General features: G+C 45.8%; 1 protein-coding gene and 1 long non-coding RNA gene across 2 annotated transcripts in view; one reads left to right on the top strand and one right to left on the bottom strand.

Annotated features, from left to right (window-relative positions):
• Positions 1-1,231: 1,231 nt before the first annotated feature.
• On the bottom strand, positions 1,232-20,050 carry LOC122456663. The gene is made up of 3 exons (XR_006275653.1): positions 20,040-20,050; positions 5,954-5,958; positions 1,232-1,672 (listed from the first exon to the last, which is right to left on the bottom strand). It is a non-coding gene; the product is annotated as an uncharacterized LOC122456663 (long non-coding RNA).
• The window catches only part of LOC119842544 (E3 ubiquitin-protein ligase TRIM7-like), a 53,868-nt gene continuing 28,412 nt past the window's right edge, over positions 2,261-27,716 (top strand). The window contains exons 1-7 of the mRNA XM_038370830.2: positions 2,261-2,272; positions 5,152-5,600; positions 7,222-7,317; positions 9,094-9,324; positions 10,963-10,985; positions 16,277-16,392; positions 17,875-17,907. Of these exons, the coding sequence (XP_038226758.2) occupies positions 5,421-5,600; positions 7,222-7,317; positions 9,094-9,324; positions 10,963-10,985; positions 16,277-16,392; positions 17,875-17,907 (679 nt within the window). The 5' untranslated portion in view covers positions 2,261-2,272; positions 5,152-5,420. The remainder of the gene's footprint in view (positions 2,273-5,151; positions 5,601-7,221; positions 7,318-9,093; positions 9,325-10,962; positions 10,986-16,276; positions 16,393-17,874; positions 17,908-27,716) is intronic.

Raw genomic sequence — 27,716 nt, 5'->3', positions numbered from 1 at the left:
ATCTCTCTCTCTTTTCATCCCCAAATATCTGGGGCAAATTCCCAGCTCTTAGGGATTCCTATTCTAAACTAAATGCCATGGGGTCTCCAGGCAGAGGTGAAAGTAAGCCGGTACGGCCCGGTACGGCGTACCGGCAAGAGCTGGTCGCTGTACCGGGGTGGATTGGCTTCCCCAGGGCTCCGGCAGGCTCCGAGGACGATTTAAAGGGCCCGGGGCGGTAGTGGCGGCCGGAGCCCCGTCCCCGGAGCCCTGCTGCCGGAGCCCTGGGGAAGCGGCGATGGGGCTCCGGGGATGATTTAAAGGGCCCAGGGCTCTGGCCGCTGCTACCGCCCAGGGCCCTTTAAACCACTGCCAGAGCCCCCGGCTGCTGCTGTTACCCCGGGGAGGGGAAAGGAGGCACTTGCCAGTACAGGGTGGGCCGGGGCTGGCTCTGACCTCCCCCAGCCCTTCCCCTTCCGCCCAAGGCCCCACCTGGAGCCGGCCCCAGCCCAGCCCTGTACCGGTAAGTCCCGAGACTTAATTTCACCCGTCTCCAGGCCGGGCACGGCAGGACCTTGGGGGAATGCACATAGTGTGAGGTTGGAGAGAAAAGCTCTCTGGCCTGTTTCCATGTCACGCGCCTGCTCTACCCAATGCAAGATGAGAAGCAAGAAGTGTGATACACACAGACGTCAAATATGCCTTGGATGTCTTAGGAACCATTAGTCACTAGGATTAGTAAAAGGGATAAGACCCATCACTTGAAGACTTTTAGTTGGCCTATCTTTTTAGAAGGTGCGCTCGCTTCTAAAGAGAAGTGCTGCCCGCTGTGCTCTTGCCCCGGCCCCTTCATTCCCCGGGGGGGGGCCACAAATATGTTTGGAGGGGGGCCCCCAAAAAGTTAATCCGGCCCTGTGGAAAGGACAGGGCGGCCGATCGGGGACACCCCAGGACAGGAGGCAGGCGGAACACTGTGCCAGGGAGGAATCGCCCGAGAAGGACAGGCCGGAGCTGGACCCAGTGTCACCGTTGCCCAGAGCTGCATGGACTGTGAGTACTGGGGCTTGTGACTCTGCACTGGGAATAAGGAGGGAGGCTGCTAGCTAATTAAGTGGGGAGGTGGTCGCTCTGTGTGACTTTGCAGAGAGCGGCAGAAGAAGGCACCAGCGGGGTTTGTTGGGGAAAGTTTACTGGCACCGAAGACAACCAGGAGCACCCAAGACTCACCACTGGACTGAAACTTGCTCAGGACTCCTGAACTCTGTGTGCAGACACATTGCTCGGTGTCTGCCCTTTCAGCCTGAAGAAACAGTAATCCACACCATGTAGGGTCAAACACAGAAGTTTGTTACGCACAGCGCTGGCGGAGAGTCACTTTGCTTATTAGGCTTAGAGACACTGCAGAACAATTGATTACAATAGATTATATAGGGTGCTCATTGGGCAGAGAGAAGTGACGGGAATGGGTTTTTCCAAGCCCCTGGATAGGTTCTAGCAGTGAGACAAGATAAGCACAATAAGCATATGGTCTAAAAGATTACATAATGGCTCCGCCCATGGCCAAATTAACATATTGCTGACACACAGGTAATTACCCCCAAACTATGTCTATTGAAGTATATAGGTTAAATCCTAATATTGGGGTCCAGGGGAATGAGGTAGCAGCTCTCCCAGTTGACCAACAGGTACATTCCTAGAGATTTAAAGCAAAAAAGCAGTAATTATTACTTAACAACAACAACTGTTTGTAAATTTACCCTTGCATTTCTTGGGCTAGGATTAGCATATATCTGTGAGGGGAGGGTGTCATAACTCATGTCAATCATATTAGGCCTCTCCCCAAACGCTGTCTGGGATCTGAGGGGTATTGTACCACTATGTCCTCCTGGCATTAGGGAGTAACCGTGAGGCCTTTCTCAACGCTTCATGTGTCTATAACTCGCGATAAGGATGCCCAATTACATTCGGGGTTATGCTGACTCCGCTCACTGACTTGAAACATACACGGTTATCTGTTTACCCCAGCTTTCTCTTAGCCATGTATTGTTCTCTGTTAGCCAGCCCCCATGGCCCAGGCCAAGCTGTGGACTCCAGGCCTATATGAAAAGTTCTTAGCAGAAACTGCAGTTAAGATCTTACATCCGCAGCAAGTGGATTTTGGCCCATTAGGAAAGGGATAGATAACAAGACAGAAAATATTACATCATATTGCCCTATATAAATTCATGGTACGCCCACATCTTGACTATTGTGTTGCCCCCTCTCAAAAAAAGATATATTGGAATAGAAAAAGGTTCAGAAAAGGGCATTAAAATTGAATGGGGGTATGGAACAACCTCTGTATGAGGAGAGATTAAAATGACGGGGACTTTTCAGCTTGGAAAAGAGACGACTAAGGGGGGATATGACAGAGGTCTGTGAAATCATGATGGGTGTGGAGAAAGTGAAGAAGAACGTGTTATTTACTCCTTCTCATCACACAAAAACTAGGGGCCACGCAATAAAATGAATAGGCAGCAGGTTTAAAACAAACAAAAGGAAGTATTTCTTCATCTTTGGAACTCTTTGCCTGGGGATATTGTGAAGGCCAAAAGTATAACAGGGTTAAAAAAAGACCTAGCTAATTTTATCAAGGACAGGTTCATCAATGGCTATTAGCTAGGCTGGGCAGGGATGGTGTCCCTAGCCTCTGTTTACCAGAAGCTGGGAGCAGACAACAGGGGATGGATCACGCAGTGATTCCCCGTTCTGTTCATTCCTCTGAAGCACCTGGCATTGGCCACTGTCGGATGACAGGATATTGGGCTGGATGGACCATTGATCTGACCCAGTATGGCCATTATTCTGATACCTCAAATCCTGGAATTAGGAATATCTTGCTGTATTATCTCCTGATTCTTCTATACTTACATATAAATTTAAAATATGACTTTACTTGGTGTTTCCTATATAAAGAAAGATAAAAATATATACAATTAGATACAGTCTTGTCAGCTAATTTCTAAGTAATAATTTGCAAAAAAACCTCAATCATTTTCAGATGCCTAAGTAGCTCATGGAATCACAGTTACAGTTGCCTCCCCCCGCCCCTCCCCCCCCACAAAATCTGAAATGGCCCCTCTGGGTTCTTACCATGGCCAGCTTTAGGCCTGGCCGGGCATGCGGCCTCGGGGGGAGAGGAGGAGCAGGGGGCGGGGCCCCATGGTGAGGGGGGCTAAGGCCCACTTCAGACCTGCACTGGGAAGATGCTTCCCCAGTGATTGTTGGAATCACCTGCCCCAGAGTATTTTTAACAAGGTTGAGTTGTTGAACCCGCTCTGCCTCCCCCATTCACTTAAAGCTTTCACGCCCCTTTCCGCTGGAGGCACAGGGTGCAGGAGGGGTGTGAAAGGGGAGGCCATGTGGCCCTATCACAGGAGCAGAGACCTGAAGCAGTTGGCACCTCTGGGGGCTGTTTACAGTATTCAGTGACTCCCCTTAATCCCTCTCCCACCCACACACCCTTTTGAGTTCCTGAAGGACTTGTGGTGCCCTCCCCCATGGAGTAAGACACAATCATACATAACCTTTCATCAGTGTAATACAGTGGTCACCAGAGATATTGCGTGGGCTTGCAATGTATGTCACAACATGATGTCTAATGGCAAATCAGAATACAGGACTTCCTAATGCTGTTTTGTAATTACCTCTTAACTTAAGAATAGAAGCTTGTGGCAGCCTGCATGAAAACGTCCTCAAGGCAGACAGAAAATTACAAAGCACTACCTATGGGATCCTCCTAGAAAGAAAAGGACAAAGCCACTCAAGTATAGCGCTATGAGTTACAATTCACCATAGTCAGTATATCAAAGACCTCTGACAGATGTAAGAGTCAGCATGATTGATCTGATCTTCACCCATGATCTGGAGAAGGCCCATTAGCAATGTAGTCTGTGTGCTAAACGTTGGCTAACAACCACACTGACAGAAGTCAAGGAAATCTGAGGTCCCCACAACGAGCACTAGAGTGACCTTGACAAAAGATTCTTGATGAACTTTCCCTTAAAAAGGAGCTAATAGACAGGGCAATAACTGAGAAGATTTTTACTGTCAAAAAATGATTTCTTTAGTAAGGGCTTATTGGGACGCTTTCTTGCCCTAAATCTCTTCTGATCATAGTTCCAATGTCGCCCAGTTGGATTTTATTAGAGTCTAACTCACGGGTTATAACCCAAAGAGCAGCAGGAACTTCCACTCCCTTGACAAGTGACAGTGGCTCATACTCAAGCAGAGATGACAGCGTTTGTCCCCCACGGGTAAGTCCACTGCTCTGGAGTCTGAAAATTTGGTCTGAAATCTGCAGGTTATTTTCTGAGAAATGGGTTAAAACCCCCTCACAATGAAAACTACTTGATTTCATATGTCACTGGAAACAACATAGATTGACCAGCCCTTTTTGTCCCTTGGAATAGCTTTGCCGATCAGGACTTTGCAGAAGTTAGCTGGAGGCTAAGAAGCCCAGCTGTGCCCCATGCAAAGCCCTTGGCTCAAGATATCAAAATGTTTTCATGCTGCAGTTGGTGAATAGCAGGCAGTGACTCCATCCCCCATTGTCCCAGCCACCTGTTTTCCCTCTTCCTCTGTCACAGACCATCTGTATATACCATGATGACTTGTGAGAACATGGCTACGAAGACAGTATTTAGGAATTATTGTATTAATTGCAGAGGACAAACATTAAGCAGAAAAAAGATGGTCACTGCCACAGTTATTGGGTTGGGAGCGGGGGGGCATGACTCTAGGATCCTCCCCTTCTAAAGGCTGGAATACCATTGGCAACCCACAATACTTTGAAAATTTTCCCAGAACCACCTACTGCAGAAAGCTGTGCCGTGAGCTATGCTGTAGGCACCTCTGGTGTCCCACAATACAGTGACATAGTGATGGCGGGAAGAAATGCTGTATAGAGCTGTGGGTGGATGTGGCAGGTGCTGTTTGTCAAACAGCTGTTCTGCAGAGTGGCCGTGCTGCACCATTGCAGGGATCAACAGTGTCTTCTGCAGTAGAGCCTCCCTTTGCCAACTGAGACGACAAGGTGTTTCCGGACTCACAAGGGTAACATGAGACAATGAATACACAGGAAATGCCTGTTTGATGTGCAAAGTTTAGAATCAGCCCGTTTCTGAGAACTAGGAAACTAAATTTGTCTCTTCGCTGCAGAAGCAACCCTGGCTGCTGCGAATCCAGCATAAATACTTATAGGTGAACTGACTTGTTCAGTTGCGTAAAGATTATTTTAAAGATCCAGTGTCTCCAGATTGTGGGCACAATTTTTGCCAAGCCTGCATCTCTCAGTGCTGGGAGGGATTGCATGTAAACTTCTGCTGACCTGAGTGCAGAAAAACCTTCTCCCAGAGAAACTTCAAACCAAACAGCTAAGGAATATTGTAGAAGCTTCCAGAATGCTTACACTGGAGTCAACAAAAGAACCAGAAGTTGGGAGAGTGTGTGAGAAACACAACGAGGATTTAAAAGTCTTCTGCCAAGAGGATCAAATATCCATGTGTATGGTTTGCCATCTGTCCCGAGATCACAGAGAACACACTGCGGTTCCCATAGAGGAGGCTGCTGCAGATTACAAGGTAAGAAATCACGGGACAATGTAAAAGCTGGAATGGCCAGGAACGGCATTTTAAATAAAAAATTTATTGCAAATAAAGAGTGGCTACTGCTAGAGACCCTTAAGAACAATATTTTAGCAATGAGAACAGACTTATAACACACTGTTATTAACCTGTTCTGTCCCCAAACCATTTTTAACCCTAATAAGGACTCAGAAAATCAGTTCCGAATTGGCTCAAATTTATACATATAGCACAGAACTATTACAGTGGAACTGCTGCTGATCTGGGACACATATTTTGTTAGAAATTAAAAATACGTCTTTTATATAGTTGCCAATTTTGGTTGGAAGTATTCCTGGAGGTTTCATAACCTAATCTTTAATTAATCCTGGAAGGCTGGCAACCCTCATCTTGTGTGCATGTGTTGTGCACTTGTCATGAATCAGCGTAGCCACAGAAACCGCTGAATTTTCTTCCAAAAAAGGCACATGAAGGAGGAGAGTAAAAGTCTCCGAGCTGAAACATGGCATATGAACAAGTGTAGTTGATTCGATATTGTCACTTCTTAAAAAATACCAATAACTTCTGGAAGATCCAAGTTAGAGAGATTTCAGGGCCATTGGTGTACGGACACACAAACCCTTCCAGGGCAACGTGAAAGTCATACTCACCACATAAGTCATTGTGACTGATTCTTCTTTTCGGTTTTTCATATGTTATTTTGTATTTGTTGTGTATTTTTGGGAAGAGTCACTCTCTTATATGGAGGTGAGATCTTAGAGTCTGTCATTTTTCACTGGTAATTTTTAGATAGGCCTAAATGTTTCTGCTCCACAACTTTTGACAATATTAAAAAAGTGGTTCTGGGCTGGAATGGGTTAGTGTGCTAGAAATCAGTTTTCATTGGTAAGATATTGTCCTCAAGCTGTTTTTTGGTGTTTAAAATATGGTTCTGGGCCAAAACAGAGTAATCACAATTTGTTATGAGTCTGTTCTCTTAACTGTCTGTAAGAGTACCTGCTGGTTTTTGCAACAATTTTATTGATTAAAATGCCATTCTGGGCTTTACTGGCTCATTCCAGCTTTTACACCATCACCTATATTTCTGTCTCTGGGCATGCACACTGCTGTCTCTTTCTAAGTATCCAGATGCCTATTTCTCACTTAAGCCCCAGAGTGATTCACAATCTGGAGGAAGACAGGCGTTCGGCTGCCTAGCTAGAGTGTGGGGTCTGACCTGGCAGGTGGCCTCTGAGCATCAGGCTCGCCCTTCTAACTTTTAGCCATGGGGTTAGGGTACTCACCCGATATGTAGGAAACACTGGTTCAAGTCCCTCCTCCACCGGATGAGAAGGGATTCGAACAGGGATCAGCCACCTCTCAGGTGAGTGCCCTAACCATGGACTATGGGATATTGTGATTTGGGGATCCCTCCATCTCCTCTGTCAAAGCTATTCCACTGGGGATAAAAAGTCATTTGTACCAGAGAGAGAGAGACCAGAAGCATGAGAATGATTGTCTAGCCAGGTGGTTAGAGCACTCATCCATTTTATTATGTATTTAATATTCTTGAAAATATAAAAAAAACTGGGAAAACCCTCCAAAAGCACCAAAAGTAAATCACTTTTTCTTTTTTTAGGACCAAATTCAGAGCCGTTTGGAGATTTTGAAGAAAGAGAGAGAAAAGATTCTGTCATTTAAATTGAACAAGGAAAGTAAAAGCCAGGAACTGCTGGTAGGTACCGAGAAACAAATGTGCACATGGACATTATCAACACACTGCTTAGTCTGACTGTCATAAGAGAAATAGGGAGCAACAAGTTCCCTTTTGTGAGAGACTATTACTTATTTATTGTCATTGTAAAGAGAAACTTCTGATTTATGGAAAATGGAGCATTAAAGAAAAAGCATTAATAATCCAAAAATTTTCACTGATAATGTGAGTGTAATTTGTCATTTGTTTGCTTAACAGTAGTTTCTCCTTTAGTCTTTCAACTAGGTCTGGTCAAATTTTTCAGCCAAAAAACCTTCCTGTAGCTAAATGGGGTTTAGTAGAAAACAACTTTTTTCATGGGAAAAAATCATTTGCAACAAATTTTTCATTTTTTGAAGGAAATTTCAAAATGAAGCAAACATTTTTGTGTCATTTCAAACTGAAATTTTAATTTTGGTTATAAAAAGTTGAAAATATTTCAAAATTTCAAATTTTTTTAATCCTTTTTCTTTCCTTTTTTACTCACTCCTTTTAGCCAATGAGTACGTGGAAAGGAATAAATTCCAGAGTTTTTTTACTTAGTTTTTACTTTTGCCACTTTTTGGGAAACGGGAGAACTTTTGAAGGGGTACAGAGAAAAAGGAATAGAAAGAAGAAAAGGGCAGGAATGAACATTATTTTGTTGCATTTTGGGAAAAGGGAGGAAAAGGGAGAAACAAAAATGTGAAATTTTTCAAAAGTTATTTTAAGGTATTTTTCAAATAAATTAAAACTAGTTCCATTTTGAACATTGAGAAGTGGAAACAACTTTGAAATTTCAATTATTTTTGTAAATTTGCCCCACACCCCAATTTTTTGGCCAACTTTACTTTCCACTGAAATAACCACAACAGGACAATCAGTGCGGCTGCCATTGAAATCTGCTGCCCCACAGGAGGCTGGTCACTTAAGGCCTAAAACAAAGCACAAGGAAGTCATTGGAAAGACTCCGGGTCAGTTCAGTGAGCTTTGGAACATGCCCTTAATGGTACCGCTGCTAGACATTGCCATGAAGAAGATCTGGGTTCCAAATCTGGTCTGATTTCCTTGCTCCTAAGGTATCAGGGGCCAGAGACTGCTCCAAAAACAGCATGAATTGATGGACTTCTGTCCAGTTCACATGTACTCATTCCTAAGCAACCTAGAAACTCAGATTTGCATGTGCAAAAAGGGGTCTTCCCAGCAGCCCAATTTGTGCTCAAGGTCCCTGTGTGGCTTAAAATCCAAGATTTATGGTTTGTCAAATTTTATGTATCCAAAACTGTTTTCAGAACTCATGAGAGCAAATGATAAGTACTAAAATTTGAGTTCTTTAAAAAGGCCCTTTATGTCTATATGTGTTTTGTGGACAGCATGTGTTCCCCAGTTCAAGTCTAGTGCTTCTTGGTTTCTGTTCTACTGTTTCCTCTACTAAAATAATCCTTGCCAGTCTAGTTCTGAATCCCACACCTGCTGTGCTTCCTGTTATTAGAAGGATCTGGTTTTCTAGAAGCCACTGATCACAGATTATCCGAATCATGCAAGAAAAATTCATATTCTAAACACCAGTTAGGACTCTTGAAAATCTATTGGAAAATCTTCTGTCTAGTCAGCATAGAGTATATTCTCCATAAAATGTCAGAAGTTAATTTCTGTGGGGTTGAAATGATGTGCTGCAATGTGCATAAAATGTCCCATGGCTTTATAAAATGTCCCATGACTCTCTCCGTACTCTTGTTCTTGACCTGTGCTTTTCCTGTTTGTATCTTGTCATTTCAGAAACAGCTAGAAACCGAGAAGCAGAAGATTGTGTCTGAATTTCAGGAACTGTGCCAGTTTCTGGAGGAACAAAAGCGACTTCTGCTGGCCCAGTTGGAAAAGCTGAATAAGGAAATTAAAAAGAGGAGGGCTGAGTATGTTGCCAAATTATCTGAGGAAATATCTTCTTTCAGTCACCTGACCAGTGAGATGGAGCAGAAGTGCCAGCAGACAGCAAGTGAATTCCTGCAGGTGAGACAGTGTTAGAAATACCCCAGAACCTTTCACAGGGCAAGAAAGTCTCCTAACTTTTGGAGTGTAGGAGTGAATGATCAGAACATATAGAACATATATACATTTTTTTCCCTTAAGGGCTTGATAAAATGCCCATTAAAGTCAATAGAAATATACTTCTTGAGTACAACGAGCATTGAATCGAGCCTTAAATGAAAAGAAATTCTTCTTTTGAATTCGATTGGGAGAAGACTCCTCCAAAAATGGCTAACTCCAAACTCTGTTCTCCCTCTCTCATATTGCAAGAACAAAGAGACATTCAAAAAAATTAGAAGGTGACACATTCAAAATTGATCCAATTAACACGTTTTCATACATCACGTAATTAGACTGTGGAATTACGTCACCGGATGCGGTTGAGACCAAGCATTTAGCAAAACTCAAAAAGTGATCAGATATTTATATGGATAACAAGAATATGCAGAGTGATATTAAACCTCATGCTTCATTGCTTCATCCAATCGCTAACTATTAGAGAGAAGGATGAGACTGTGGGAGGCAGATTATCTTACACATTCCCCTGAAGCATTTGACTCTGTCCACCTTTAGAGACAGAATACTGATTAGATGGACCTAAAGTCTGATCCAGTCCGGCATTTCCTGTATTCCAAATGCTAACTCCAAAAGATTAAAGATGGAACCTGTCATTAATTATGGAAATAGCTAAGATTGAAGCTGAGGTTCCATTTAAAGTCTCATTTTACCATTCTTCCTACATGTCACAAAAAGGAAAAATATTGGCCTTAAAATTGATACATTAGGTCTGAGGCTGTGGTGATTTTTTCTGCCAGAACTGAAGTTAGTTAGGGATGCTGTTCATTACTTATGGTGCTCTGAAAGTGCAAGTAGTCGTTAGAATTCCAAAAGCCTTCTAATGACTTTAATTTTCAAAAAATGCCTCTAACTAGGGAAAAAAAGAAGGAAAAAAAGGGGAGAAATAAAACGAATCATACTGGACTTCTGAGGCTGATCTCTAGGGCCAAATTAGCTGTTGCAACCAATATCTGCTGGGGGCAGCATTCTTCACTTCTCAGGTTTCCTGCATTGATCCTGGGGTGTAGGATAGTGAATGGCCCTGTGTTACTCTGTACCCCACACCCATTGTTCTCACCCAGCCCCACCTTCCTGTGGCTGTCAAGAAGTCCACAGGATGGGCCTTCATAATGTTTGTGGAAGAGTGGGGAGAAAGTTTAGAGCACAAGAGCAGCACAGCCTGGGGGCGTCCCTCCCTCTGGACCCACTGGAGTCTGCAGGAGGGGATCTTCCCCAAACCTGCATGTGTTTGGAAGATCCTTGTTCAACATATCGCAAGACTGAGCCCTCTGATTCCCTGTGCCAGCTGGTTATCCAAATGTCATTATATGAAGAGGTAGTGTGCCTCCATATACAAACTTACTGGGGCCAGATCCTGCAGTCAGAGCACTTATCCAAAAGAGCAAAGGAAACATGTTTAATATTTTTGTTTTTATAAATAAACAACAAATAATTTCACTTTGAACCACAAACTATGAAGACAAAGTGAGTCCGCTCCAGAGCAGGAGGGATCCCCAGTATGTGATAAATTGGACTGAATTTCCTTTTATCTTTCTCCTCTAGGACATCAAAGGCACCTTGAGCAGGTAGGTGGCTCCTTCTCACTCTCCCTTTCACTTCCCAGTGCAGAGAAGTGATTTTGGACATGAGACGTTGCTTCCCATGGTCCAGCAGTGCAGAGCGTGGGCTGGTTCCCAATCTCTCTCGGTTAAATCTAATCTTGGGGCTCTTGTCATTTTGACTAGACACCAAAATAGAGCAGCCTGAGAAAAGAGTTATTTACCTACAGACAGGGTATTGATTTGTAGTGTGGCTGGTGGAATGGAGACTTTAGGAGACTGAGGATGGAGAATGGATCTCTCATTTCTAGGTCATAGACTCCAAACTCCATCTACGTTGGTCGTATTGGAAAGTCAGTGAGTCACTATTCAATGAGCTGTTTATTAATTGTTTCTTATTATGCACTGAGCTTTATCAGTGGGCTTGGCGTGGCAAGAGACATGATGGAAGAGACATTCCCTGCTCTAAGGAGTTTATAACTATTAGCTATTATCAGTAGTACTATGGCAGGGCCTAGAGGCTCAAGGCAAAATCAGGTCCCAATATACTGGGCACTGCACAGACGCGTAGTAAGAGTCTAAATAGACACAAGAGACAAAGGGCGGAGGGAGGAAGGAGTAAAATCAATTTAAGGGGACATTCAATAAGGACAAAGTGCTGCACTTTGGAAGGAAAAATCAAATGTACAACTACGAAATGGGGAATAACTGGGTAGGCAGCCATGCTGCGGAAAAAGATCTGGGGGTTCACATGGATCACACATTGAATGAGTCGGCAGTGTGATGCTCTTGTGAAAAAGGCAACTGTCATTCTGGGATGTTGTCACAGGTTGCTGTATTCACCGCAGATGGTGCCTCCTCCTGTCTGTTCTGGGGATTAGCTCTCTTCAGGGCAAACACCTCCCCTTGCAGTCTGTCTCCCCCGTTGTGCTCTCTCTCACTCTGCAGCCTTATCTCTCAATCCAAGAGCTACAGCTTCCTCTTCCTCTTTTTTTCCACTGAATGCATCCGATGAAGTGAGCTGTAGCTCACGAAAGCTTATGCTCTAATAAATTTGTTAGTCTCTAAGGTGCCACAAGTACTGCTTTTCTTTTTAGCTTCCTCTTTGTGACTCAGCCCTCCAGCCAGGTCACTATATGGTTTCCCCCTTCTGAGGTGCAGAGTCTCCCTGGTCCCACAGTCCAGGCAATGCCACGTCATCAGTGGCTGGTAGGGGAACTTGAGCCTGCCCACTGCTCCAGGTTCTAGCCCAGGGACCCTACCACATGCAGGCAAGGTCTGCTCACTCCCTGGGCTGCTTCCTACTCACCTCCCATAGGCTTGCTTCTCCACCCTTCTCTCCCATAGGGGTTAGATGAGATGACCCTGGCAGTCCCTTCTAGCCCTGTGATTCTAAGTACTCCCTTCCTTCAGGGCCAGGCTCCCAGCATGCTATTCTTCCCTGGGTTCCCTCTTTTCCTTTCGAATGCACACAGGGTGGCTGCAGACTTCCACACTGTAGCCAATGTCTATTGCCAGCTTCCTGGCTTTATACTAGCCCAGCCCCCACCTGCTCAGCTGAATTTCATCCTCCAAACAGGGGTTGCTTCTCTGGCCTAAAACCCTCATGTGTGGCCTGTATCACTGATCTCCTCTTTCTCAGCTTCATTCACCCATTTTCGGGGGCTGATGTGGGGTGAACACCCCACCACAGATGTATTAACAGGAGTGACATATGTAAGACACAGGAGGATTTTGTTCCATCCTTCTTGCCACGGTGAGGCCTCAGCTGGAATACTGTGACCAGTTTTGGGCATCGCACTTTCAGAAAGATGTGGAAAAATTGGAGAGAGTTCAGAGGAGAGCAACAGAAATGATCAGAGGTTTAGAATGGATGAGCTGTGAGAAAAGGTAGAAATAAATGGGTATGTTTAGTCTAGAGAAGAGAAGACTGAGGGAGGGCCTGATAACAGTCCTCAAATATGTATGAGGCTGTTCTAAAGAGAGTGGTGATCAGTTGTTCTTCAAGTCCAGTAAGGGTAGAACAAGAAGTAATCAGTTCAATTTGCAACAAGGGAGATTTACATTAGCGTGACGGGATTCCCGGAGTGCAACCTAGACTGTGGGACTGCTGAGCCCTCCAAATCCCCAACCTGGGCTGCTTCTCGCCCTGTGATGCTGATGTCAAGCTACAAGCCTGACAGGCCCTGCACTTACACAGACACCTACGGGCAGGGACATGCCCAACAGTGTTACATGAATCATCTCCCAGCCATTGATGAACCAGCAATAGAAAGACACCAGCCAGTTCTCACCAGCTCCAGCCCTACACCCCAAAAATGCACCAGCTTACACTGCTCAAGGCTCCCTGGGGCAGTGCAAGTTCATTAAGCAGTTGCTTCTCCCTCACTGTGGAGTGGACACATACTAGCCTTTGTAAGTTGAGAACCCCTGTGCTAGTAGACTGACCATTCTATGTATCCAAAGAACTAAATAAGAACATAAATTATCTTTGAAATTAGTTAGTGGTTCTCACTCCAGGCCCTGGTACAATGGGATCTACATCTGTGACGGGTTGGGTCATAGAAACCCCTTTGGGACTGCCACCTGACGTGCTGAGACTACCTCTGAGCTCGTTTTCCCTGGCAGCTTGGGACTTCAGTACCCTGTCTTGTTGAGCCAGACACGCTAGCCTGCTGCAAACACAGACCTAGACACGCTAGCCTGCTGCAAACTCAGACCTAGGTCAGAACCACGTCTCCCACAAGGTGCAGACTTAACTGAAAACAACTTAAGAAGTGCTCCTGTCTCTAGCACCAAGACATCCAGTTCCCAATGGGATCCAAACCCCAAATAAATCCGTTTTAGTCTGTATAAAGCTTATACAGGGTAAACTCATAAATTGTTCACCCTCTATAACACTGATAGAGAGTTATGCACAGCTGTTTGCTCCCCCAGGAATTAATTACTTGCTCTGGATCAATTAATAAGCAAAAAGTGATTTTATTAAGTATAAAAAGTAGGATTTATGTGGTTCCAAGTAATAACAGACAGAACAAAGTAAGTTACCAAGTAAAATAAAACAAAAACACACAAGTCTAATACAGTAGGAAACTAAATGTAGGTAAATCTCACCCTCAGAGATGTTCCAATAAGCTTCTTTTACAGACTAGATTCCTTCCTAGTCTGGGTCCACCAATCACTCACACCTCTGTAGTTACTGTCCTTTGTTCCAGTTTCTTTCAAGCATCTTTCTGGGGTGTTGAGGCTATCTTCTGAGCCAGCTCAAGACAAAATGGAGGGATTTCCAGGGCCTTATATAGTCTCTCTTGTGGGTGGAAACCCCCTTGTTCTCCTGTGTAAAATCCCTTCCACAAGATGGAGTTTGCAGCCATCTGGACAAGTCAAATGTCTATGAATGATTCAGCTTTTTGCAGGCCGACGCTATTGTTCACATGTTAGTTTGAACATTCCCAGGAAAGCTCAGATGTGGATTGGCATCTCCCAAAGTCCATTGTCAGTTAAGTGTTTCTTGATAGGGCACTTACTGAGAATAGTCCTTTCTGAAAAAGCTGACCAAATGCTTCATTGAGGCTACTTAGAATCAAACAAGTACATAGCCAATATTCATAACTTTGAATACAAAAATGATACACACATACAGACAGCATAATCATAACCAGCAAACTACAACCTTCCCATAGACACCCCACTTGGCCTCCTCTATATAAGAACTGGTGCAACCATAGGACCCTGGTTGCAACAATGATCTATATGGTCACAGTTTATGTCAATAATGTCACAACATCACCACAAGGATTGTCACTAATTATCTCCCTTAAATGGTGTACCGGCTGTAAGTCAGGTGATCCTGCTTACCCACACTCACAATACAAGAATAAGGGGACGTTCAGTGCAGTTGAAAAGCAACTAGTGTAAAGCTGAGAAAACGAAATACTTTTTTTTACACAATTCATTATTAACCCATGGAAGCCACATGGTATTCCTAAGTTTCATAGATGCATAAAGTTGAAGGCCAGAAAGGACCGTAACATCATCACATTTGCCCTCCTGTATAGCACAGCACAGGCACTGACTTTCTCATTCCCCCGGGGGTGTTCGACCCATGCTCGGTCCCGGGCCCTGCCCTCACTCCACCCCTTCCCCCAAGACCCCGACCCACCTCTTCCTGCCCTGATCCACCTCTTCCCGCTCTTGCTCGACCCCTCTCCCCCCAGTGCCTCCTTTCCGTTACTAAACAGCTGATCCCCGGTGGGTGGGAGGTGCTGGGAGGATGGGGGAGGAGCTGATCGGCAGGGCCCGCTAGTGGGCGGGAGGCACTCGGGGGGGGGAGATGATCTGTGGGGCTGCTGGTGGGTGCTGAGCACCCACTATTTTTTTCTGTGGGTGCTCCAGCCCCAGAGCACCCACGGAGTTGGTGCCTCTGTATCATAGGTCCTTGAATTTCACCCAGTTATTCCTGTGTTCAGCCCAATAACTTGTATTTGACTAAATTCTAATGTGTGTGTTGACTAAAGCACCGCCCAGAAAGTCATTCAGTCTAGATTTGAAGACATCAACAGACAGTAATGCCTGAAGCTTCCTAGAAGTGTGGGGGGGGGCCACCGGTGCCCAAACCATGACCCCACCCGTGCTCTGCCTCTTCCCCCGAGACCGCTCCCCGTGCTCACTCCTGTCCGCCCCTCCCCCCCATCACTTGCCTTTAAGGCAGGTACAAAGGGAGAGAGCATAGCTCTTCCACTTTTAAAAATGATACGGCAATGGCTCCCCATTCGGCGCCGCTGTCACGTGGTGGAAAATCCACCACTTCCCTTGGCAGTTTCTTCCAATGGTTAATTCACCAACACTCTTAAAAAGGTCTGTCTTATTTCCCATTTGAATTTTCTGGCTTCAGCTTCCAGCAATTGGTCCTTGTCATGCTTTTGTTTGCTAAATTGAGGAGCCCTTTAGTACGAAGTCTATTCTCCCCATGAAGATATTTATGCCCCATACTCAAGTGCCAGGGTGCTCTCAGTGCAAGGCATTTTTACCAGCCCTCAAATCATTTGTGTGGGTCTTCTCTGCACCATCTCCACTTTTTCAACGTCTATTTTAAAATGGGGACACCAGAACTGGATGCAGTTTTCCAATATCGGTCTCACCAAAATGAAGGGGAAGCTTGTAGTGTCAAAGTTGGTATTGAACCTATTCCTTGGGCAATAGAGAATTTAGTCTTCCTGGGTCTGCTGAGCTACAACCATTCACGAGAATGAAATACATTTTAGTAAAACACAAATATGAACAGACTCCACAAGGAGTAACACTGGGTTGTTCTTCAGATGTGAGAGGGAGAAGTTTCAGAACCCAGTGGCCTTTTCTTCGGAACTGAAATGGAGAAGCTGGGAATCTTCTCAAAGAACTGCATCTCTGGAGACCATAATGAAGAAATTCAAAGGTAATAAACAGTCACCTGGGGAATTTTCTCACATACATTATACGGATAATTGACAGAGCTGGGGAAACGTATGAGGGAAAATAATTGTGGATGGAGACAGTCAACTAATCATTTGGAACCTATGAATTCCCAATCAGCTCTCAATACGGCATATACACACTGGGGTCCTAAATTCGGACTCCCTGGGGGGGTTTCCTTTCCTAGCAGCTATGAACGTGAACCTTAGCTTGAGCTTCCTGCTGAATTAACTGTTTCTGAAGTATGTTTGTTTGGATTTTTTTCTGCAAGTCCTCCTGTATCATCATAGTCCCTCTCTTGCTTTAGAGCAGGGGTGGGGAATCTTTTTTCTATCATGGGCCATTGACCCACAGAAATAAACCAATTGTGGGCCACTCACCTGTGGGGGGACAAAGAGGTGGCATGGAGGCTCTGGGCTTCCCCCCGCAACAAGCTGAGCCAGCGCTCGTGGCTCCAGCCCCGTGGGGAGTGCGGAGGCAGTGGCGCTGGAAAAAGTTTTACAGTGGGGGTGCTGAAAGCCAGTGGTCCCAAACTTTTTACCCTGCCAACCCCTGTCTATGCCCCCTCTTCCCAGAACTGGTGCCAAGACTGGGCATGGCTCCGGGGTTCGGGGGTTGGGACACGGACAGAGGTAAGGGGCTGAGGCTGGGACCACAGCTGGGTGCGGGAACAGAGCCCCGGGGGTGGGACCAGCAGACGGGACCCCAGGTGCGGCGCCGGGGGCAGAGCCGCGGGCGAGGATCTGGCAGCAGCTGGGACCCCACATGTGGGGCTGGGGGCAGAGCCCTGGGTGTGGGGCCGGCAGCTGACAACCCACGCAAAACCTAGTTCCCAGGGCTCTGCGGAGAGTCGGCACTCGCAGCTCCAGCCCCATGGCAGGAGAGGGGAATGGCACTGCGGGCCAGATGAAATTGAGCAACAGGTCGGAGCTGGACCACGGACTGTAGGTTCCCCACCCCTGCTTTAGAGATTCTTCACCTTTTAGCCTCCTAAGCTGGAGAGAATGAGACCACCAGGTCTGTCAGGAAGGATGAGCCCATTTTACTAAGTACTCATGGTACAGGGCAGATTTAAAGTTGATTGAATGCTAATCAGTGAAAAAGTTTCTGTGTATTGGTCTGTCTGTGAATTATGTGTTGGTTTCAGAGGGTTTGTCTACACAGCAATTAAACACCTGTGGCTGGCCCTTGTCCTCTGACAGGTGTATAATTGCTGTGTAAAACATCTCTGGGTATGTCATGTAACCTCAGGTAATGTCCGTAGTTTTTAATGTTTGTGGTTATTTTTTAGTGATGTGTGTAATGGTTTGTATTGGTCTGAATTGCACTTAACCTCCTTAACTTTAACTTAATAAAGTTTGTTTTCCTTTCATTTTGCTTTTTCTGTTAGAACATTAACAATGTGAATATATTCATAAACATGACAACCCGACATTTCGTCTTTTTCACACTTTTCTTCCTCTAGACTCACTGTCGTCTAGCCAGCGGTTGGACAAAGGTAAATTTCTGGGACCAAAGGGGGAATGAAAACTTTCATGTGAATTATGGTGGCTCATTGGCAGCACCATAGTTCAGGTTTTGTTTCAATTTTGCATTTGACAGGAGCTGAACACCGTATTACTGGTGGCTACCCAGATCTTTCCTAAAAACAGTAGAAAAGTAGATTCTTTTCTCTGTTATAATTTAGAATTTTTAAAAAGTAGTTGGGCTAACGAGATGGGCTGGGGTGAGGGCGAGGGGGCAAGCAGTGTATCTCCGTAGATCTAAGAGTTTAAAAATGAGCCTTTAGGAAAATCAGAGAGGAACATCTTACCTCATTTTCAGAACTCTTTATCCACATACATCACATCCCTTGGCAATATTATTAGTAAATGCACAAGCGGTATGATGAAGAATGGGAAAATTCAACATACAAAAATATACATTTCTGTTCTATCTCTCTACTTTAAAAGTCAAAAGAAAAAATATTAAAAATGTCAAAAGGGGTTAGGTAGACATCACATATTAGCAGACCCATGACAACTCTCATGAACTGATTGTGAAAGATGAGATTTCTGAGTAAAATTAAGCCTCACTCATGATCTAACGATAGAGCTGTGGCTGAAAAATAACCCGACATTTGAGAGCTCTAAAAATGAGGCTTAATTTTACTTAGAAATCCTGTCAACTGCCCTGGGCGCAGCTGGGGTTCCCGCTGTCAGCCACCCCAGTTTTGCTCCTCCCCTGGGAAGTGGGAGAGGGGACCCCACTGTAGCCACCAGGTCTAGGGAAGGTGAAGAACCCTAGGAGAAGCAGAGTTGAGGCTGGGAGGACTTTATTATGGCTCGGGGGCTGCAGGGGGCCTGAAGTGAGCGGGGGCTTATGGCCCAGGGGAGGCTGTATTGATGGGGTTCTGAGCAGATAGGGCGAGTGCTGGCATGGTGAACAGTGGGCAGTGGGTAGGGGTGCTGAACTGATGGGACAGTGATGATGTGGGCTGCGGGACTGAATTGGGGGGTGTTGGATGGGGACAGAACTGATGAAGGTCTGGGGGACAGGATTAATTGCTGGGCAGGAGACGGACAGATGTGGCGGTGAGAGCTCCTGCAGCAGGAGCCAAAATCACTTTATGCTGTACATGTGGGAGAGTGGGCAACACTAACTGTCACTTGCTCACACCCTGGGGAGGGGCCAGGGGAGTTCAAAAATCAAGAGACTGACCTAAAAAGGACAGCATAATCCTTTTTAAAAAGGTCATGATTTTTGGGCCAATCTCATGAGATTTGATCTCTTGAAGCTGGCAATACTGTATTAGCCATTACATAGCCTTGGGGCCATCGGTGTGGAGTTTGGAAAGTCCCCGATAGACCAGCACAAGACGAGCAGCCATTCAGTAAGTGTGCAGCCACACTGCAGCTACACAGTAATGGAGCACCAGTGATGTCTCTATAAAAGCAGTTTTTCTGTTGCTCAGCTCACTGATTTTTAGGAGGGAGGGGGCTCTGCAAGGAGACGGGGCTGTGAAGAGTTGCATCATTGGACAGGGGGACTTTGGATTCCCTGTAATCTGCTGGGAGCCTCCTATGATGCCAGGATCTCTATCACATCTGTGGGGAGAGGTGGGTGCAGATGGGGAAAGGTTCCATGGGCCTGATCGTCAGGCCCTTTTATGCTGCTCTGTCAGAGCGAAGGAGCCTTAATATGCATGGTAACAGTCCCCAGAAAATAGCTCCTGTGCAAGGGAGCCACCCCCATCCGTGTGAAGTTGGTGCAGGGGCTCTACAGCAGCTCTGCTCCCAGATGTTATTGTAGGAGTGGGTTGGCGGCATGCTTGGGGCCAGGGCCATCCCAAGGAGGGTTCGGGGTCTGGGGCGGAAGTGACGGAGTTATTTCTTCTGGGACCGACCGTGCCAGCCAATCACACTGGCCCATGGGGCCCCCCCAAAGCGCAGGGCCCGGAGCGGTTGCCCCAATTCACCCTACCCAAGGGACGGCTCTGCTGGGGCACAGACCGAATGCAACACACTATGGCTGCTCTCTGCTTTGCAGCCCTGGGGCCCCTGTAACTAGGGGCCAGATAGAATAAAAGGAAGGACAAAGGTGGCTTAAAACGCCCTCCCTCTAACCCCCCCTTCTCTTTACCCCAAGCACTAGGATGGAATAACTGAGAATCAGAATCTGGGTTTGGGGGTCTGGCTCAGCTGAGCTGATCCCTTCACTCTGTCACTGAACTGGCTCTGTCAGGGGTGTGAATCCCCCCGGCGCATGGCTGAGATCTCGGCGCTGCTCCCAGGGGTGAAAGTAGCTTAAAGGACTGACCGGTACTCCCGCGTCCTTGAGAGCGGGAGGGGCCTCAACTGGAAGAGACGGGGCCTTTACATCTCTGGGCTCCAGCCGCCCCTAGCGCCCCAGGCCCTTTATATCGTCCCCGGAGCCCTGCTGCCGGAGCCCGTGGGTAGCGGCGCCGGGGCTCCAGCGGCAAGTTAAAGGGCCCAGGTCAGTAGCTGCGGCAGCTACCAAAGAAGGAGGGAGCCCCCTGTGGGAGGGACCCAGCCGAGGGCCGGGCAGAGACCCCTCAACTGAGTGGAGGGGAGCAGGGGGAGCCCTGGGTGAAGAAGCTAATATAGGAATGATGCTGAATTCCATCAAGCATGACATTTCCCGCTAGATCCTCTCTTCCACTGCCAAAAAAGAAAAGGAGGACTTGTGGAACCTTAGAGACAAATTTATTTGAGCATAAGCCTTTGTGAGCTACAGCTCACTTCATCGGATGCATCAAGTAAATAATGTAACTGTCAGGGTTGGAATGACTCTGGCAATACCAGGAATATGAAATAAAAAATGAACGGATCATATGGAAAACCCCCTTGAGATGCACCGCGTTCAAACTAAAATGTCCAGCGTCTGTCACATCCGAGTTGTTTTCATGAGGTGCAAACCGTGTATAAAAATTACCATATGTGTTCTTCATGCAACTCATTTTTCTTTTAGAAATCTCCTGATGTTGCTGTCAACAATTTATTGTATCTGAGTTTTCTCCCAAAGCGGTCTTCCTAAAATGTGGATAAATGCATATTTTGACGGTGTGGGTTCATATTATTAAAATTTTCTGACAGTAGAATTGTTACTGGTGTGACTGTTGCCCGGTATGAATCACCACTGAGAACACCCGATTCAGGACAAGGCAGATACACCCTAAAAACTGACGGTTTGTTCTATAAATAGATTCACCAAAACAGTAACAGAATGAGCTCTTTTATCCCCACACTGGTTAACAGGAAGTCAAAGCACAGTCCCCTCTCGGCATTCCAGCTCCTGGCTTGTCCACCCAAACTGGTCTTTTGTGATAAATGATTACTAAAACCAGAAATCACATATAAAGTTCTTCCAATCCCAAAGCCATTGTCCTCAGATCAATATAGACTTTAGATTTTATCCAAAAATCACGCTGCAGCCAATCCCCTTAGTAACTAAAAATGAAAGTGATGCATCTGATGAAGTGGGTTTTAGCCCACAAAAGCTTATGCCTAAATAAATTTGTTAGTCTAAGATGCCACAAGTACTCCTTGTGGTTTTTGCTGATTCAGCATGGTAGCTGTGTTAGTCTGTAACCTAAAAACAAAAGGTTTATTAATAAAAAAAATGCGTTAGTAAATAGTGAAAAGAATCATCTACATTACAATTGATCTAGAGAGTCTGTAGATCAGGATCATAGCAGAGACGGTAGTTCTGCTACTTTGCAATGAATCTTTCTGGATCATCCAAAAGGTTAGATACCAAATGGCAGTTTAGATGTAAAAACCACAAGGAGTCCTTGTGGCGCCTTAGAGACTAACAAATTTATTTGGGCATAAGCTTTCATGGACTAGAACCCACTTCATCAGATACATGGAGTGGAAAATACAGGAACAGGTATATATACACAGTACATGAAAAGATGGGAGTTTCCTTACCAAGTGGGGGGGGGGGGTCAGTCTAACGAGACAATTCAATTAACAGTAGGATACCAAGCGAGGAAAAATCACTTTTGTAGTGGTAATGAGGGTGGCCCATTTCAAACAGTTGACAAGAAGCCGTGAGTAACAGCAGGGGAAAATTAGTATGGGGACACTCCCCCTCCCCCAAGCAGTCAGAGGCATTGCTCAACCCCTCCCTTTAGGGGTGGGAGGGGGATCCACAGGAATGCACCCCTTTATTTTGAGACTTTGCTGATTTTGTACAACCAATTGTGAGTGGTTTGCAGCAGAAGGAAAAGGGAGTGGTGCGTTAAAGGGACATTTGTCTGTCAGACTGTCACACTGCAAGGTGGGAAACTGAGGCAAAGGACACTGCCCAACAGACTGTGAGGTGGGTGTTGACTTATGGTTTGCAAACTTTTCAATCATTGTTGCGGTATCTTCCCAAATTAATGCTGAGCTCCCTCTTTTTAATGAAAGTTTTCTTTTGTTAAATACAGACTCAATGCTTGCAAGTGGGGAAGTATTGACAGGGGTGGTGTTTAGTTTTCCCAGATTACTGAGTTGGGGGTCAGGCTGGTTTTGTTTTTTAATGTGAAGAGGAAGCCCTAGATATTGACTCCAGCCCTTGTCGCTACCGACACCACCTGACAGAAGGGTTACACTACAGCTGGCTGAAAAATTTCATCAGAGAAAGTACTTCTGCAGAAACTGAAACACTAAACAAAATAGTGTCGAATAGCAGACATTTCATTATGGGGAAAAACCAGGGAGAAGAATTCCCTTTTGACATTTTTCTGAATGAAAAGTTTCAATGTTTCATTTTTTGCAAAAGATTTTTCATTTTGATTTTTCTTCATTGTGTATAATATAATATAATATAAAATTAAAAGGCAACATCGAAATGAAGTCAGTTCAAAATAAAACGTTGAAACCTTTCATTCTGAGAATGTCAAAATGGGATGTTTTGACACTGAAAGATTTTCCCCTTGTTTTTCTCCTAAATAAAAGTATTTTGTGGAAATGAAACACTTCCAATTAATGCCAAACAATTTTTTAAAAAATTCTTTCAGTGAGAATTTTGAAATGTACAAGTTTTGTTCCTAAGTGGAATGAAGATAAATGTCAAAACCTCGAAATCCTTCATGAAATGGTAGTTCTGTCCTCCCCAGAGCTTTAGATGGGATCCCAGTAATGAGCAAATGTTGCAGGAATGTGGAATTAGTCAGCTCTATGCTTGGCTGATGCAGCAACTCATGGTATCAGTCGCCACCAGGCGGTCAAGGGACATCTATTTAGAACACCTCACTGGACATCAGCAATACCAGGAGAGATGCTGGAGTGCCATTGAGAAGTGAAGTCAAGAAAGTAACTGAAATACTTCCCTGATGGATTGTATTTACTGAGGGACAACCTATCCTAATTTCTCAATTACTGAGGGACAATCTACACTCATTGCTATATTTGCTTTCCACAAGCTACTGTTAGTATAACCTTTTATGAGTGATGTACCCGAATATTTGGATGCTAATATCTAAACTCTCGTTAAATTTATTAACCTTAATTTGGAATATTGCAGATTATGGACTATATCTATTTTAGGACTTTTAAATCAAACTTTGTACTTTTGGATAATTTAAGCATTACGTCCAGATGTATAGACACTCTTTCCTTAACCAGTGTATTAGACAATTTTAACTTTAGCTCTCCTAGTAATTAATTTTCTGTTTCTTACCATTAGGGGTTTCATCCATCTGTATCTTTGTTCCTAATGCAGTAATACTACTGCTCATTGTAGCAAGTTGTCTATCCTTCTGTTACCAGTAGATGTCCATGTCTATCCATATTCCATTAATCAAACTTATGTATTTATTTATGTATTTAGAGCAAAACATTATTTGACCCAAAAAGGCCTTCTTTCAAAGCTAGAATTTTTTTCAAAAATATTTAGATTTTTCTCTACATTTTCCAGTTTTCTATGCAAATTTGCTTTGTGTTTTCATTTTCTACTGCCAGTTTTGACTGGTTATCTTAATCCCAAGTTTTGTGCCTTTCAAAATCTAATTTTTTTTAAAAAAATGAATATGTTAAAATAATTGCAAAAATGCAACAAAAATTGATAATATGCAGGATGAAACAATTTTCAATTTTTTGTGAAAAATTTCTCTTTCTAACTTTGGAAATTTCAAAATATGAGATTTCATTTGGTTTTGAAATTTGGTGGGATGAAGCTATGGGCGGTGGGCATTGGCTGTTTGGGGAGGCACAGCCTCCCCCAGCCTACTAGTGCGGCCCTACCCACACTCTGCCCTCAGGCCAGGCCCCCTCCTGTTGTTCCCAGCACTCTGCCCTAGCTGGCCCAGGGACTCCAGGCAGCTGGTGCTGGGGCCACGCTACGCACCTGGTGCTCAGACCTCGCCATCTGACTCACTGGGGCTCGCCACCTGAAACATTGGGGCTGAGGGGCACTGCAGCCATGCCACCCAGGGGTGGGGCCGCTGTCACCAGGTTCTTGACCCCGGCTGTGTGTCTGTGAGGGAGGGGAGCAGAAGGGGAATGGAAGGGGGAAAGTGCAGGTAGAAGGGGAGGGGCAGGGCCTCAGGTACAAGGGGAGGTGCCGGAAGCTAGCCTCCCCAGGTAGCCAGGTCACCTGCCACCCATGAATGAAACAATTTTTGTATTTTAGGCCATTTGTAATAGGACCCTGATCTCAGCTGGGGTAGGGACCGTCTCTCGCTGTGTGTCTGTGCAGTGCCCGGCACAACAGAGCCTTGATCTCAGCTGGGGCTGGGACTGTCTCTCCCTGGAGCACCCTTCTGTGAGGTTGATTAATTCTTTACAATGCTTTTGTGCTCACATCCCTCCTCTAGGCTCTGAGACCTGAACACCAGATAAACAGCATATCACACAGCTAGAGGCCTTCCATATGCGGTCTCTGTGCGCCATTATGGGGATCCATTGGCAGGACAAAATTACCAATCTGGAGGTTCTCCAAAAGACAAATGCCACAAGCATGGAGGCATGCTGATAAAAGCCCAACTACGCTGGGTTGGACATATCATTCGAATGCCTTAACATCGACTCCACAGAAAAATGTTCTATAGAGAATTGGCACAAGGACACCGGAATCAAGGCCACCCCAGAAAGCGTTACGAGGACAGCATCAGGAACAGCACATACTTCGGTGCAATAAAACTGGATGATCTTGAGAAGGTTGCATTAAATAGATCAACCTGGCAGCACACAACACTCAGAGCTTTCCAAGCCTTTGAAGAGGACAGAAATAATTGATTGTTAGCTGCAAGGGAAAAGCATCACACTATGGCTATAGCTACCAAGACGCTCACCAATGACTCTGTCTGCCCAATCTGCTCACGAACATGCATGTCACACTTTGGGGTCACTCCAGAATTCACAAAAAGAGGTAGCATAAAAAAGTCATCGTTGAACTGATGGACTACACAAAGCGAAGCAAAGGATCACCCTTCCTCTCCATAGCCAGTCTGATGATGCTCCCGCCACCCCCTTTTCCTCTCTACTTTTGCCCAAACTACACCCACAGGCCTGAAGTTTCTCAACGGTCAGATTTCAGGGAGCAACATTTCAAAAAAGGCTGCTGTGAAAGTGCAGAGCAGAACTGTGTTGTTATTTTCCAACTTTCAAGCCTACAATTGCAGAGAGAGAGAGAGGGAGAGAGAGTCCAGAGCCAGGTGCTGACTCATTTGTGCGGTAGATGACGCTTTCTAAGCATTTGCAGAGTCACACGGCCAGTTCATTCGCACAGCCTGAGTTAACGCCAGCCTGTCTCAGCTCTGATGCTCAAAGCCTGTCTGCCTCTCGTATTCCCACCACCCTGCTTTCTCACCAACAACATCAAAAATGCTGCTCCATAACATCTTCAAAACAAGATCTGCTCTGCACGGAAAAGCTCAGTCTGATTTCCAGTCCCAGGGTAATTCCAAGAAATCCTGGTGATTTTTAGGGTGAACTCTCACTAACACCTAGATTTTTGGTCAACAGATCAGGGCCATTTCAGCCCAAATGGGGACCCAGGTGAAAAGTTGAATACCCTACCAGCAACAGCGTGAACTTTGTAATATGGGTGTTTTTCTTAAAGCCCAGCTCCTGGGGACTCATGTGATTAAGCAAGACTCAGTCTTAGCTTTCATTAAAATACCTCTCTAGATCCCCAGCGATACCGACTAATGAACTATGGAGGTACCGAAACCCACCTGTACGAATTTAGACCATGTGACGCTGTTACTCCGGGATCTCCACATTGAGCAACGCCAAACACTGATTTTGGAAGCCAAAGCCCTTCGAGGAATGAACGCCTTCCAACTGGCTATTGAACTACCTGCTGATTGTGCTTGGACTGATGTTGCCTGTGCCCTTCGGACAGGCCTAACGGACACTCATTCACTTCTTGGTTGTATTACTCATGTTGTAGGAATGTTATTCCTATTAATTGTAGTATTGATCATACTCCAGCTCGAGTGTCCCGCCGTCCAGTGTGCGGGAAGGAGGGGCACCTGGGCCCTTCTTTAAAGAGACTGGGGGAGTGTTGGGAGGTGTTAGGGTTAAGTAAAGACCTGGGAAACTGCTGGCATGCTGACATGGCATTAGGGAAGAAAGGCACAGACAGGCAGTATTTCTTCATTTAATAAATAAGTTGCCATTCTTTTCCCTTCCCTGTTGCTTGTTGAGAATTAATAAGCCTTGCAGCTGCATAAAAAAAAATGTAGTCTAAAAAAATAATCCTTTGTGTAAAAGAAGTGTTATCTCCCCATCCCTTCTTTCCCAGCTACACGAGCGAGCCCTAGGTCATGGCCCCTTCCTCCCTCCCCTGAGAAGTGCCAATTCAGGGAATTTGTAGCAACAAATTACTGCTAAGAAATATATTTGCAAGGTAAAAAAGCCTGTATAACGTGTAATGCTGTGAACAATAAATAGGGGCGGGTAAACTAATAGTATGGGTATTTCTATTAATTAATAAGGGGTTTTGGGGTGTTGTAACGGCTGTAAGCATTTACATACTAACTTAAATAAAAAGAGCGTGCTGTAACTTATCCAGTGCTTACTCGACAATTGGGTTGAGGGGAACAGGCAGTGCTGGGTTTACAACAGCTCCAGTAGCTCCATGGAGCCAGGCCTGGGCCCACGCCCACGCACCCCAAGACTCCACTGACTCCCCCCACCCACCACTTGCTCCTCTCGGCCTGCCTGCCAGCTGGCTGAGGACTCCTCTCCACCCCGTTCCCACCCCCTGCTCCTCTCAGCCCTCTGGCCAGACCCCAGTGCACCTCTGGCTCTGGGCAGTCTCTGGTTCCCACCACTTGTGGAACCCCACCTGTCTCCCTGGAGCTGAGCCCCCTTGGACTGGTGCAGAAGCCTGGCCACTCTCAGCCAGGTGTGTGTGTGTGGGGGGGCAATGTGGGGGGCTTGGCTGGGCCCCTCCAGGCAAGTGCATCTTGAGGGAGCCTGGCCGGGGCAGGTCCTGGCCTGGCTGATCACACCACTCCCGAGGGACCAGAGCGATTCCCTGCCCTGGGACCAGCCCTGGCTGCGCTGCTGGTTCAGCCCGGCAGACAGTCCCCTCCCATGCAGAGCCGGTGAGTGCGGCCGGGAGGCAGGGCTTCGGGGAGTGGGTCTGGGGGGACGCTGGGCTGTGAAGGGGTGGGGAGGATCTGTGTGTGTTGGGGCACTAGGGAGTGGGGGTTCAGTGGCAGGGGGTGCTGGCAGCTGTAGTGGGGCTGCGGGCAGCGGTGGTGTTGTGCAGGGCGCTGTGCATTTGTGGGTGGGTCTGAGGCAGCTCTGGCCATAGTGAGTCGTGGGGGGGGGGTGTTGGGCAGAGGGGCTGTGTGGTATGGCA

The sequence above is a fragment of the Dermochelys coriacea genome, chromosome 14, assembly GCF_009764565.3.
Source record: "Dermochelys coriacea isolate rDerCor1 chromosome 14, rDerCor1.pri.v4, whole genome shotgun sequence".
Classification (NCBI taxonomy): Eukaryota; Metazoa; Chordata; order Testudines; family Dermochelyidae; genus Dermochelys; species Dermochelys coriacea.
The sequence above is the reverse complement of the archived record's forward strand: the minus strand, read 5'-3'. Positions and strand labels throughout refer to the sequence as shown.